Source organism: Solanum stenotomum, chromosome 10 (genome assembly GCF_019186545.1).
Source record: "Solanum stenotomum isolate F172 chromosome 10, ASM1918654v1, whole genome shotgun sequence".
Classification (NCBI taxonomy): Eukaryota; Viridiplantae; Streptophyta; class Magnoliopsida; order Solanales; family Solanaceae; genus Solanum; species Solanum stenotomum.
The window spans coordinates 12,319,392-12,335,332 of NC_064291.1; the positions used below are offsets into that span (position 1 = coordinate 12,319,392).

The 15,941-nt window shown below is 35.2% G+C and overlaps 1 protein-coding gene and 1 pseudogene across 1 annotated transcript; both read right to left on the reverse strand.

The window, feature by feature from the left end:
- Positions 1–431: 431 nt before the first annotated feature.
- On the reverse strand, positions 432–864 carry LOC125842411 (glutaredoxin-C9-like). Its single transcript, XM_049521713.1, has one exon. It carries the CDS (start codon positions 862–864, stop codon positions 475–477), a length of 390 nt encoding a protein of 129 aa, XP_049377670.1. The 3' UTR covers positions 432–474.
- Positions 865–10,542: 9,678 nt separating this feature from the next.
- Positions 10,543–15,263, reverse strand: LOC125842739 (uncharacterized; annotated as a pseudogene).
- Between the last annotated feature and the right edge of the window lie 678 nt (positions 15,264–15,941).

The following is a 15,941-nucleotide window of genomic DNA, read 5'->3' on the forward strand; positions in this document are numbered from 1 at the left end:
CTTGATAGAGGAAACCAAGCATTTTAAGAAATTAAATAGTGACAACCAAAACCAAACTAAAGAGAAGCTACTAATTTAGGTATATGAAAAGAAAATTCTCTCAAATTCCAAGAAAATATGCGTAGTTAGTTTCTATAATGTTTGTGTATCCTTTATTTCCGACAGGCAACAGCAAGGTAAAAAGAGGGAAAACAAAACAGTCCCTTTTATCTCTCCGATCCCTTCTCTCTAGTACTTGCTAGTAAACTTGATAACTCCAAATAATAATGAAAAATAAACTATAAGAGAGAAGTATATTCAGATAATATGATTCATTGAAATCCAAGATAATATATAGAGTAAGTCATTATAAAATACAACAAACCCTAATCTTTTCTTCTTCTTCTTCTTCTTTAAATCCTCCAACAAAGAAAAAGTGATACTAGCTAGACACTTTTTTGTGGATCTCCCTTTACTAATAGTATATATGAAAGTTTATAGCCAGAGGGCTCCGGCTTGTTTGAGTAGAGGAACAAGTGTACCATTTATATGACAAGCCATAACTGTTTCAATCCCTCCCAAGAATTTGCCACCAACGAAGACGGCGGGCACAGGTTGCTGCTGGCCATCCCCAGCTAGTTGAAAGAGCAAAGCATGAATTTCCTTGCCAGCAACATCCCTATCTAGCTCAACAATAGTAGGTCCCACACCGAGCCCAAAGAGTAGCTGTTTCACAACGTGACACATGCAACAACCACTTATTGTGAAAACCACCACCGCATTACCCGACACCAACAACCGTACCCTCTCGTATACCGACTCCATTCTTGATTCTCCAACCATCCTCATAGACGATGACGATGACGACTCCTTCACTATCTGCATTTTCTATTCGGGTTTTTATTAATAAATAAAATAAAAATTTGTTTGTTAGTATCATGAATAAAGATTGGGTTTTATAGGAGTAGTGGGGGTACTCACATTATAGTGGGTTAGGGGTGTATCTGAACCCGGCAAATTCTGACGAGTTTGATATTTCCTCATTTTTACAACAGCAAACAAGGCGCAATCGTACGATTGATCTTTTCCCAATCATCTACTTTATTTGCATGCCTTTCGTCTACCTTTTTGCCTTTTTTTTTTCTTTCTACAATATGTGTGTAATTAAAGAGCAATGAATTAAAGAGAAAGAAGATGACTAAAGTGGATATGGTCATAAACTTTTGTCTATTACTTGTTCAGTTTTGAATTGACACACCTATTAAGAAGACAATTATTGATATAGCGAATTTAACATTTTACCCTATTTAATTATGAAGTAGATGAATTAAAAATTTAAAATTTTCAAAAAATTCTATCTTTTTCAAAATTAGTTAATTGAAGATATAATAGATAAAAAATTATTCTTTTTTTAATTTGTCAAAATAAATAAGTAAAAAAGAAAAATAGAACAAGTAATTAAGGACGAGAGAGTAGGAGTTTAGAAAGTATGTAATTAACTAAGATGATGTTATTAGGACCACTTGATGAAAGGATAATTACTACTATTAATTTAATTTGTTTTTCTTACTTTTTATTTTAATTCATTTAATAAAAAAATTTATTTCCCATTTTTATTGTTTTTTAATTCTAACTTTTTAAATAAATTAGTCAAATATAATTAATATTTTTTCAAAACCATTTATCTTAAAAAATTATTTAAAATATAATAATAAGCAATTTTAGCCGTAAAGCCAAACATACCCTACAAATCTTATGAGTTTTAAATGAAAAGTGTGTATAATGTATTTAAATGGTATTAAATGTTTCGACATTTTAGAAGTATATTGCATTTTCTATTGGGGTTTATTAATAAAAAAAATAATTGGGGAGAAAAAATTGTTTGTTAGGATCATATAGGAGTNGGGGGGGGGGGGGGGGGCGCTACTCATATTATAGTGGGTTAGGGGGTAGGGTGTATTATAGTTAGGGACATAGTAGCTGAACCGGCCGGCAAATTCTGACGAGTTTGATATTTCCTCATTTCTACAACAGCAAACAAGGCGCAGTATTGATCGTTTCCCAATCATCTACTTTATTGGCATGCCTTTCTTCTACCTTTTGCCTTTTTTACAATATGTGTGTAATTAAAGAGAAAGGGGATGACTAAAGTGGATAAGGTCATCAACTTTTGTTTATTACTTTCACTATTCCTAATTAGTTGTCAACTTTTGAATTGACACATTTATTAAAAAAATTATTATTAATATAATGATTTTAATATTTTACCCATATTAATTATGAAGTATATAATCTCACTCTGGTGTGTAAAGTGCATCCACACATGATATTTACATCAAAATGTATTATGTATCGGAAATACGTTTCTATTATTAAATTATAATTAATTAGTATATATTTTTATACTCCATCCGTTTCAAAAAGAATGACCTGGTTTTCTTTTTAGTCTGTTTAAAAAAAATGACTTATTTCCTTTTTTGGCAATACTTTGGCTTCAATTTTTCATGTGACATGTTTAAGGCCACAAGATTAAAGAACATTTTGGTACATTTGACATAACTGTAATTTAGAACTACTAGATTAAAAAATCTTTTTTTATTTCTTTAACTTTGTTTTAAGTTAAACTATGCCATTTTTTTTAAACGGAGGATGTATTAATTAATAAATTCAACCATTATAATAAATTACTCTAGCCCTAAGTAAATTGAATTGTGTGAGGCCCACATAGTGAAAGGAGGCAAGTCATATTCCCAACAGGAAAATATGGTTCAGAAATTCACCAAAATTAGATGTGAGAGAAATGAGAATGGCATGGGAATGGGACAAGTGTTACCTCATACATACTGCAACCTGAAACTCAACACTTCAAAAATGCTTTTCTGTCATCAAAATTATTATTATTATTATTATTATTATTATTATTGTTATTATCTTTATCTTTTATCTGATAAGGTTCCAAGGATGAGAAAAATGCTTAATTTTCTTGTGAGTGTGAACTCAAATTTATTTTAAATTTTGTATATGAATATGTTTGGAATCATATAAAAGTATGATAAATCATTCTAATAATTAATATGAATAATTTTGAAGATATTTCTTTAAATTTGGCATCATAACAGAATCACATAAGTAAAATATATATATATATATATACTAATAATAATTAAAAGTACATTACATCCACATTATTATATGAAATATTTTTAAGAGGCATAAAAAAACCACAAGAACACTACAAAGAATCAGTACAAATATGGCATCAAGAAACCCCAAGGGGATTGATCCCAAGTTCTACGAAAGAGTAAAACATTAATGAAGTCTAAAGGTGTTTGGTACGAAGAAGGAAAACATTTTGCACGGAAAAAAACCTTTTTATTTTATGGAAAATGTTTCCTGGGTTCATCTTTTATTTATTTTCTTATTTTTGATATATAAACAAAATATTTTTTAAAAAAATATTATCTATATATAATCTACACAAATATTATGAGAGATATGGGTGGAGGTGTGGGGATGAGGGTGAGGAATATGTAATCGATGGTGGGAATAGGAGCTACACGGTTAAGGTGACGATGACGTATTTTGGAGCTGGGTGAAAGGTTAGGGTAGAAGGAATCGTGGAATATCACTTGTGGAACTTGTTTCACTACTAAAAGTTACTTTTTCTCATTTTAAGGATCTTACTTTTTCAGAAAAATACTTTCTAAAATTTTGTTCAACCAAATCAAAGACAAAAGAAACATGTTTACTAGGGGTGTCAATGGGCGGGTTGGGTTAAAATTTGAGATATTAAAATGGGCTGAAATAGAAATTGGGTTGGGTCTTGACCCGCCCAAATTTACTTTGGACTCAAATGAGTTAGGTTCAAATGGGCTAAAAACGGGTTGGGTCTTGACCCGCTCAATTTGACCCGATTAATCTCAATAATTTTAACTTAGTGATATTTAACTTTTATAATCACAATTCGAATATCAGCTCAAGATTATTATTTTTAAAAGTAACAAATGGATAGATAAATCCTAAAAGATGTTAAATAGATAATAATTCATACCTTTAATGTATGAACATATCTCAGTAAAGAGTTTTAAAACGGGTTGAAATTGGAGATTGAATTGGGCTCAATTGAGGATTCTCCTAAAATGGGTTCGGCTTGAATGAGTTGATATTAAACCAAATTCAAATTATCTTGAGCCCAACCCTTAAAATTCTGAGCGGATTGGGTGGGTTACCTATGTTTGGATTCATTTTTGACACCCCTAATGTTTACCATCGTACCAAACACACCCTAATAGTTCAAATTATTGTTGGCATTATAATTTGGTTTTGGATTTGTTTTGGTTGTTCTGGAATTTTAGTACAACAACTCGATAACATACTCAGTGAAACGTCACAAGTAGAGTGGGGGGGAAGATAGAATATACGCAGATCTTACTACTATCTCGTGGAGGTAGAGACACTGTTTTTGAAAGAACCACGACTTAAGTGCAGCAAATTCAGGTACAAACAAGACAGAGACAATGAAAAATCTATAGCAAGTAACAAGAAAATAGTGCAATAATCGAAACATCAAAACAAGAACTACAATAATACTACTACAATGACAATGACAAACACCCACTATCCTAGGCAAGACAATCCTACACTACCTACTAACCTTCTACCCTCCTATCTAAGGTCATGTACTCGATAACTTAAAGTTGGGTCATATCATGTCTTATTACCTCCTCTCAATACTTCTTCGGCCTACTTCTACCTCTCCTTGTATCTTGTATAACTAACCTCCGACACCTCCTCACTAGTGCATCTTTGCATCTTCAATTCACATGTTCAAACCATCTCAATCTCACTTTTGTAATCTTGTTCACCACGGAGGCCACTCCTACCTTGTTACAAATATCCTCATTTCTAATCTTATCGCTCTTATTGTGACCACACATCAACATCAACATCATCTTCTCCGCAACATGCATCTTCTGTACTTGAGAATTTTTGACTGGCCAACACTCTGCCTCATACAAAAAAGTTGGTCTAACAACCACTCTATAGAACTAATCATTGAGTTTTGATGGTACCTTTTTTTATCACACAAGACTCCAGAGGTAATCCTCCGCTTCATCTTGACCACACCAATATTGTAACACCCCAAATTAGGGGAGGTGGAACTAGCATTGGATGTCTTATTTAACTGAGCTAGCTACTGAAACATAATAGAAAGGGGATAATGAAGGTCGGTAAGTCCATCATAATAAATAGATGAAGTAAGATAAATGGACCGACGATGTCATAATAATATCAATGACATAATGAATGGGAAAACAAGAACAACTTAACTAATTAAAAACTAGTAGGCCGATAAAACTGCAACTGAAATCGTAAATACAATAAGCCGACAAGTCTACAAATAGAAGTTGAAAACCCAACTATCATAATTCAAAGTATACCCTAGGCGTAACATGATGAATAGGACCCCAAGATTCTCTACATAAAACACCAAGCATAAATCATACAAGGTAACATAATTTAAAGAATTGAAAGAAAGCATTTCATATTTCAAAGAGTTTTGACAAAACAGAAGTTTAACATAAGTCTCAAAAGCCATCTAATACATCATAAGGAAAGTAATTGGGACGTAACCCATACATCATATACAAAGTTTGAAAACAAAAACTGACATAAAGCTATAAAAATATATCGATCCTCGGAACATAAGGACTCACCAATCATCAAAGCCAATGAAACCAACTAGCCATGAGTATGGGAGGTAGGAGCGTCGATTCCTACACTAGTGAAACAATGTAGGCACATGTATGCATTAATACATGAAATGTACTAAGTGGGATAATATGCATAAAATAGACATGATAGCATGAATGACTTAAAACATGTAGGCATGATAATTCTTTGAACATTTAAAGAATTAAAAGAAGAAATGACAAGTGAATCATGAAATATGGTCAAATATATTAACATAAAGAACATGAGAAAAACTTTGAAGAAAATATAGTCATTTTGTGGGATATTAGTTTTAGCCGACAATAAGACCATGAGAGCTATATCATGCAATTCAGTATATCCTTCATATCGAAAGAAGGGGAACCTACTTGTTGAGGTAGACTCTGTACATATCATCTTCTACTAAAGTGGATATACTAGGTAGGTCATTTAAGACAATTCTATGGGGGCACGTAGTTTGGGACTAGAGGTTGCTACTACAGACTAACCTATTTGAGCCTCCACCTTAAAGCCCTCTCGGTGTTAAGTCTAAATCTCAACGGAATAGATAAAAGTCAAATATCAATTTAACATAGGAAAGACAACGATAAATACCAATCAACAACTTTAAAGATCTAGACATAGAATAGATCCTTAAACATAATTCAACATAGAAAACCTTTCACCAATGTGAATCTATATGTGAGGAATAGCTTTCACAATCATGATCATAATAACATGTAAGAAAACCTTTCACAATAACATTGATACTTTCCTTTCAATGCATCCTCGAATTATTTATAATAACTTCATAAAAACATGCGTACCTTCACAAATTTATAATTCATAGGTTCACGAGTTCATCATAGGTTCATAGTTAAAAATCATAATTTAGGCAAGGGTCAACATAATTTCAACTAATCTATGTATTAACATTGAATCATGCATTAGAATACTTAATTAACAACAATCAATCACAATTGAATGAAACCCATAAAGATTGGATTGAAAGCCTAACTTAAACATTGAAATTGAATTGAGAAATTTGGAAACCTTGGGGACCCCATGGAGGAAAGGACTCCATGGGTGAATACCCACATATCTTGCTACTAAAACCCATAAAGAATGATGAATTGGAGGCTTGAATTGAATCCTAGCTTCTTCTTCTTCCTTAGGTTGAGAGGAAATTAGAGGTGGATTTGGTTAGGTTTTGGGAATTTAGGAGAATGGGGTTGAAGTGGGTAGTTTTAGGACCTAAAAGTTTTATATATATAGGGCTTAGGTTAGAAGACAAAACGACATAGTTTTGATTTAAACAATTAGATAAAAGACTCAAAAAGCCCCTTAAAATAACTGTCGAAGCCTTTTTATGGTTTGGACCTATGGTCCGTAGGAAGTTCTATGGACCGTACTAGTAAACCATAGAAAAGTTCAGAAACCTTAATAGTGGAAAAACTTCTGATGGACCTTGTCTACGGCTCGTAAGTCTTCCTACGGTCCGTAGACACCAATAGAAGAAACCAACTTTACCCCATAAAATCTCACTAAGTTTGGGACCTACCTACCTGACCTATTTATAGTTCATACAAAGGATGATGAGTTATCAAATAGTAAAAAGAGTTACTAGGACTTGATTTTGAAAATTATTTTCCTTCTTCCTATAGTTGCCATCTACGACCCGTAGAAGCTTCTACGGTTCGAGACGAGACCCGTAAAACCAGACTTCAGCTAAAAAAGGTCCTTTCTCCTTTTTCCAAAGTCCGAGTGGTTAAAATATCTCCCCCTTACGAACATTCGTCCTTGAATGGAACCTAAAGAAATACAAGAAAGGTAGGGGAGGAGAGTTAACAGCCCAACAAAAACAACTTCATCATAAGCACATAACCAAGGAGGAACATTAACCCCAAGCTAAAACATATTCAAAACATCATTTCATAAAGTATACATGTAAAGCATACTCAAAGCAAATAATCATGAAGTAATTAATCAAGCTCACTCATTTTCTCAAAAACCATTTTTTATGAGTATGCATGCCTGAGGAAACATGAGAACAACTAAGACACATGAAACCAAAGGATGAACCATGATGAACTAAATACTTCAATCTAGTGTAGGATCAAAAGGAAAGAAATGGGAGTAATGGGACATCATATCGGCCTCGGCCTCCAAAATAACATCCTCAACCCTTTGATTCCTCCATAAGAACTTTACGGATGCATCTTCCTTATTCCTCAATTTCTTAACTTGCCGGTCCAAAATCTCAACCGGAACTTCTTCATAAGACAGACTCTCCTTTATACAACGACTCTCCAATGGCACAATAAACATCGGATCATCAACACATTTATTCAACAATGAGACATGGAAAATCGGATGCACTGATAATAAGTCATTAGGTAAATCAAGTTCATAAGCAACTTTCCCAATAAGCATCAAAATATGATATGGGCCTACATATCGAGGACTAAACTTATTCCCTTTCTTTCCAAATCTCATCACACCCTTCATGAGTGAAATTTTCAAGTAAAATCAATCATCTACATCAAACTCAAGATCTATTCTTCTAACATCTGGATAGGACTTTTGTCGACTTTGAGCCGTTTTCAATATTTCTCCAATAAGCCGAACTTTCTCTATAGGCTCATGTACCAACTCGGGACCTATCAAAGCAACCTCACCAATTTCAAACAAACCTATAGGAGATCTACACCTCCTACCATAAATAGCCTCAAATGGAGCCATACCAATGCTTGAATGATAACTATTATTATAAGTAAACTCAATCAAAAACAAATGATCATCCCAATTACCCTTAAAGTCAATCACACAAGCTCTAAACATATCTTCCAAAGTTTGGATGGTACACTCCACTTGTCAATCGATTTAAGGATGAAAGGGTGTACTAAGCTTAACACGAGTACCAAAGTCATTTTGGAAGGATTTCTAAAATTGAGAAGTAAATTAGGTACCACGATCAGAGATAATTTATAAGGGAACTCCATGCAACCTAAACATCTCCATTAGATACAACTTAACATAGTCTTCCGTCGAATAAGAAACCTTGACGGGAATGAAATGGGCCGATTTCATCATACGATCTACAATAATCCAAATCGAGTCGTGTTGTCGACGGGTGCATGGTAAACCAACAATGAAGTCCATATTCAAATCTTCCACTTCCAAGTATGAATACTAATATCGTAGGACAAACTTCCCAACTTTCGATGCTCAACTTTTACTTGTTGACAATTAGGACACTTAGCAACAAATTCCGCAATACCCTTCTTCATCTCATTCTTCCAATAGACCTCCCGTAAGTCACAATAAATCTTGGTGGCTCCCGGGTTAATGGAATATTGAGAACTATGGGTTTTAATAAGATTTTCTATCTCAAGTCATCAGCATTGCAAACACACAACCGACCTCGATATCGAAGCATACCATATCCCCCTTGGGAGAAAGCCTCAATGGACTTTTTAAGCACCGCTTCCTTCAATTCAACCAAAATCAGATCAAGACCTTGCTTGGCTTTCACATCCGACACAAAGGAAGATTTTGAACCATTATGAACAATAACACCACCTTCGTTAGACTCAACCAACCGAACATCCAATTTGGCTAATCTATAAACATCACGAGCCAACCCCTTCTTATTATCCTCAATATGAGCAACACTATCTATTGATAGTCGACTAAGAGCATCCGCCACCACATTCGCCTTATCGGGGTGGAAGAGGACAGTCATGTCATAATCCTTTAACAACTTAAGCCACCTCCTTTGGCGAAGATTTAGATCCTTTTTGCTTGAACACATATTGCAAACTCTTATGGTCGTAAAGACATCAACATGTACACCATATAAGTAATTCCTCCAAATCTTCAAGGCAAATACAACCGTCTCTAGTTCCAAATCGTGGGTAGGATAATTCTTTTTATGAATCTTAAGTTGACTTGAAGCATAAGCAATAACCTTCCCATTTTACATAAGAACACACCCTAGCCCGATCCTAGAAGCATCAAAATAAACCACAAACCCATCAGACCGTTTTGGTAAAGTCAACACTAGAGCAGAGGTAAGTCTATCTTTCAATTCTTAGAAACTCTTCTCACACACTTCCGACCATAATAACTTAAATTTCTTTTGGGTCAATGTTGTCAATGGAGAGGCAATCAAAGTAAAATCTTCCACAAGCCTTCTATAATAAACAACCAAACCCAAGAAACTTCGAATATCCGAATAGGATGGAGGTCTAAGCTAACTCTTGACCACATCTGTCTTCTTAGGATATACCTCAATATCTTTACCAGAAATGATATGACCAATAAAAGCCACAAATATCAACCAAAACTCACATTTACTAAACTTTGCAAAGAGTTGTTGGTCTTTGAAGATTTGCAACACAATCCTCAAATGATTGGCATGCTCATCCTCACTCCTTGAGTAAATCAAGATTTCGTCAATAAACACAATCACAAATATATCAAGGTATTGTCTAAACACTTTATTCCTTAAGTCCATGATGCGGTCGGAGCATTAGTAAAACCAAACGACATTACCAAAAACTCATTATGACCATACCAAGTTTTAAAAGCCGTCTTCGGAATGTCATCTTCCTTCTCCTTAAATTGGTGATAACCCGATCGGAGGTTAATCTTAGAGAAATTACTTACCCCTTGGAGTCTATCAAACAAATTATCTATTCTTGGAAGAGGATATTTATTCTTAAATTGATGGTAGTCAATACACATGCAAAGTGAACCATCTTTCTTACAAACAAACAAAACCAGAGCACCCCATGGAGAGATACTCGGTTGGATGAAACCGTTATCCAACAAATACTTCAATTGATTTTACAATTCCTTAAGTTCTGCTGGAGCCATTCGATAAAGAGGAATAAAGTTAGGTTGCATATCTGAGAGAAGTTCAATACCAAAGTCTATTTTCCTTTCGGAAGGAACACCGAGTAGTTTATCAAGAAACACTTCCAGAAACTCATTTACAACGAGGACCCATTCAAAGATAGGGGTTTCAAAATTTGTATCCCTAACCTGAACAAGATGATATATGCAACCCTTAGAAAACATTTTTCTAGCTTTAAGACAAGAAATAAACTAACCCTTGGGTATATAATTTCCCTCTTTCCATTCTAGGATGGGGTTATTTGTAAATTGAAACTTGACCGCACAGGTTCTACAATCAAGCATAATAAGAATGGAGCCAATCCATACCAGGAATAACATCAAAATCTAACATATCAAGCTCTATAAGATCAACATGAGTGACTCTATGAGATAAGGAAATGGGACAACTTTTATAGACCCTCTTAGCCACAATAGATTCTCTAATAGGAGTAGAGAAACAAAGGGTCTATCAACACATCCGAAAGAACATCAAATCTCATAGCCACATATGGCGTCACAAAAGACAAAGTAGCACCGGGATCAAACAAAGAATAAACATTAAGATGAAAAAATTTCAACATATTGGTAACCACATAGGAAAAACCCTTTTGATCATGTCGAGTTTGAAGTGCATAAAACTGATTTTACTTTGGAGAACTTGAACCCGAACCACTAGGAAGAACTTTCCTACCATCCTTTACCTTTTCCATTCTAGACTGACAATCTCTCAAGCAGTGACCACTTTTACCATAGCTAAAGTAATTATCCGTACCCATCAAGCTTTTTCCTGGATGACTCTTGCCATGCTTTTGGCATGCGGGAACCAAAGATCCATTTCCACTAGAATTTTCTCATTAAGGCTTAGGGTTAGACACCCTTTCTTTGTTGAACTTAATAGTCGGAGCATTGGAAGAGACTTGACCAGAAAACCTTTGTCGGAACCTTGAACGATCATATCCATCGGACCTTGAATGTGAAAAGTCACCATTACCGGCCTTTACCCTCCTTACTTCCCTAGAAATTTCCTTGAGCTTATCCTTTTCAATTTGTTAAGAATAAATCATTAGATGAGAAATGTCAATTTCCTTAATGAGCATTGCGGTACGACACTCCTTAACCACCATTTCAGACACACCAAAACAAACTTGTTCATCTTTGCCTTAGGATTGACTACCATAGTAGGAGCATACCTAGACAATAAAGTGATTTTAAAGGCATACTTCGTCACACTCATATTCCCTTGGAGAATTTTAATAAATTCAAGCACATGTGCCTCACTCATCTCAAGGGGAAATAACCTATCAAGGAAAGCAACCTTAAACTTTCCCAATCAAGAGGACCCGCATCAACCGCCATCTCTTCCTTCCATTGGTTGAGCCAAAATTGAGCAACACCCTTAAGTTGATAAGCGGCCAATTCCTCCTTTTCCACCGGAGTCACTCCCATGATCATCAAAATCTTATACACTTCATCAATGAACTCTTGATGATCTTCCTCAGCCTAGGAACCATGAAACTCTAAAGGATTCATTCTAGTAAAATCCCTCACTCTAGTTGCAGTTGTACCCATATTTGGGTTCACGGGGACCACAACCTTCTTATTGGCTTAGGCTGTCATGGCTTGAGTCAATACTTGAAAAGCAACTCAAAACTCCGCATTAGTTACTTGTTCTGTCAAAGGGTCCACCAGAACTTGTGGAGCTTCTTGATGAGCTTTTTGTTCCATATTCTCATTCACATTCCTCTTAACGTATGCTTTTCGAGGGGCCATATCCTGAAAAATATCGTATAAGGATTAAGAGAGAGACATATAGAGTTACACTCTATCACACGACTTTAGAATGATGAAAGAAGTGGGATTTCATATACATCTTATAGCTTCCCATTCATAAACATATGTGATTCACACTCATGAACAAGACTTTACTCGACGTGGCTTATGAGACATTCTAGGACTTTTCTAAACCTTGTATTCTAAATATCAAATCTTTCACGACCCAAAGTATACCCTATGCATAATATGGTGTATAGGAGCCCAAGAGACCCTACGCAAGCCACCTAGCATACATCATAAAAGGTAATAGAATTTAAGGAATTCAAACAAAGCATTTAATACTTCAAAGAGTTTTAACAAAGCGAAAGTCTAACATAAGTCTCAAAAGCCATCTAATACATCATAATAAAAGTGATTGGGACGTAACCCATACATCACATACAAAGTCTGAAAATGGAAATGACATAAAGCTATAAAAGTATCTTGGTCCTCAGAACATAAGGATTAGCCAATCTTCAAAGCCAATGAAACCAACTAGCCACGAGTATGGGAGGTAGAAGCATCAGACCCTATATTAGTGAAACAATGTAGGAACAAGTATGTATTAGTACATGGAATGTACTAAGTATAGGGTAATATGCATATAATATACTTAATAGCTGAATGACTTAGAACATATAGGCATGATCATTCTTTTAACATTTAAATACTTAAAGAAGAAATGAAAAGTGAATCATGAAATATGATTAACTACATTAACATAAAGGACATGAGAAAAACTTTGAAGAAAACATAGTCATTTTATGGTATATTAGTTTTAACCGACTATATGACCATGAAAGCTATATCATGGAATCCGGTATATACCTCATACCAAAAGAAGGGGAACCTAATTTCCAAGGCAGACTCTGTACATATCATTTGTTAAAGTGGATTCACTAGCTAGTTCATTTAAGACAATCCTTAGTGGGCACATAGTTTGGGACTAGAGGTTGCTAGTAGAGACTACCCTATTTGAGCATTCACCTCAAAGCCCTCTCGGTCCTAAGTCTATATTCCAATGGAATAGATAAAAGTCAAATATAAATTTAACATAGGAAAGACAATGATAAAACAATCTATATCTTTCAAGATCAAAACATAAAACAACTACCTAAACATAATTCAACATAGATGAGTAAAACTTTCACCAATGCGAATCTATATGTAAGAAATACCTTTCACAGTCATGATCATAATAACATGTGAGAAAATCTCTTACAATAACATTTATACTTTCCTTTCAAAGGAACCTCAACTCATTTATAATAATTTCATAAAAACTTGCTTACCTTCCTAAATTCATAAGTTCATGAGTTCATCATAGGTTCATAATTGAAAATCACAATTTAGGCATGAGTCAACATAGTTTTAACTAAATATCATGTTTTAACATTGAATCATGCATTAGAAGACTTAATTAACAACAATCAATCACAATTGAATGAAACCCATAAAGATTGGATTAAAATCCTAACTTAGACAATTAAAATTGAATTGAGAAATTTTGGAACCATGGGGACCCCATGAAGGAAATGACTCCATAGGTGAATACCCACATACCATGCTACTAAAATCCCACTATGAATGATGAATTGGAAACTTGAATTGAATCCTAGCTTCCTTCTTCTTCTTCCTCGTCTTCGTCTTCCTCGTCTTCGTCTTCCTCTTCCTCTTCCTCTTCTTCTTCTTCTTCTTCTTCTTCTTCTTCCTTTTCTTCTTCCTTTTCTTCCTCCTCTTCATCCTCCTCTTCTTTCTTCTCTTCTTCCTACTCTTCCTCTTCCTCCTCCTCCTCCTCCTCTTCCTCTTCGTCTTCCTCTTCGTCTTCCTCTTCGTCTTTCTCTTCTTCTTCCTCTCCTTCTTTTTTTTTTTCTTCTTTTGCCTCAACTTCTTCTTCTTCTTTCTCTTCCTCTTCTTCCTCTCCTTCTTCTTCTTTTTCTTCTTTTGCCTCAACTTTTTCTTCTTCTTTTTCTTCCTCTTCTTCCTCTTTCTACTTCTTTTTCTCATTCTTCTTCTTCTTCTTCTTCTTCTTCTTCTTCCTCTTCCACTTGTTCCTCCTCTTCTTCATCCTCTACTTCTTCCTCCTCTTCTTCATCTTCCTCCTCCTCCTCTTACTCCTCTTCTTCATCCTCTTCTTCCTCATCTTCCTGCTCTTCCTCCTCCTCATCCTCCTCCCCATCCTCCTCCTCTTCTTCCTCTTCCTCTTCCTCTTCCTCTTCTTCTTCTTCTTCCTCTTCTTCCTCCTTCCACTTCTTTTTCTTCTTCTTCTTCTTCTTATTCTTTTTCTTCTTCTTCTTCTTCTTCTTCTTCTTCTTCTTCCTCTTCCTTTTCTTCCTCCTCTTCTTTATCCTCTTCTTCATCTTCTACTTCTTCCTCCTCTTCTTCCTCTTCCTCCTTCTCCTCTTACTCCTCTTCTTCCTCCTCTTCTTCATCCTCTTCTTCCTTCTCTTCCTGCTCTTCCTTCTCCTCCTCCTCTTTTTCTTTCTCTTCTTCTTCGTCTTCCTCTTCTTCTTCCTCTTTCTCTTCCTCTTCTTCTTCCCTTATTTTTCTTCTTCCTCCTCCTCTATATCTTCATCCTCCTCTCTCTTCTCTTCCTCCTCTCCCTCCTCTTCCTCCTCCTCCTCCTCCTCCTCTTCTTCTTCTTCTTTTTCTTCTTCTTCTTCTTCTTCTTCTTCTTCTTCTTCTTCTTCCTCCTCTTCCTCTTCTTCTTCATCTTCTTCTTCCTCCTTCTCCTCCTCCTCCTCTTCCTCTTCCTCTTCGTCTTCCTCTTCTTCTTCCTTTTCTTCTTCTTCTTCCTCTTCATCTTCTTCCTCTTCCTCTTCCTCTTTTTCTTCTTCCTCTTCCTTTTCTTCTTCTTCTTTCTCTTCCTCTTCTTCCTGTTCTTCCTCCTTCTTCTTCTTCCTCTTCCTCTTCTTCCTTCCTCTTCATCTTTTTCTTCCTTCTTCCTCTTCTTCTTCTTCTTCTTCTTCTTTTTCTTCTTCTTCTTCCTCCTCCTCCTCCTCCTCCTTTTCCACTTCCTCTTCCTATTCTTCTTCCTCTTCCTCTTCCTATTCTTCTTCCTCTTCCTCTTATTCATCATCTTCTTCTTCTTCTTCATCTTCCTCTTCCTCTTCGTCTTCTTCTTCTTCGTCTTCTTCTTCTTCTTCTTCTTCTTCTTCTTCTTCTTCTTCTTCTTAGGTTGGGAGGAAATTAGGAAGTGAATTTGGTTAGTTTTTGGAATGTCAAGAGAATGAGGTTGAAGTGGGTAGATTTAGGACCTAAAATTTTTTATATAGGGGTTAGGTTAGAATACAAAAAGACATAGATTTGGTTTGAAAAAATTAGGGAAAAGACTCAAAAGTCCCTTAAAACAACTGTCGAAGCCATTTATGATTTGGACCTATAGTTAGTAAGAACCGTAGAAAAGTTTAGAAACCCTAATTTTGGACCAAATTTTGATTGACCCTGTCTAGGGTTGAAAGTTCTTCCTACGGTCCGTAGACACCAATCGTAGAAACCAACTTTACCCTTTTAAATCTCATTAAGTTTGTGACCAT

Coding starts and splice junctions, on each gene's coding strand:
- LOC125842411 (XM_049521713.1), bottom strand. CDS start 864: ATGCAGATAGTGAAGGAGTCGTCATCGTCATCGTCTATGAGGATGGTT.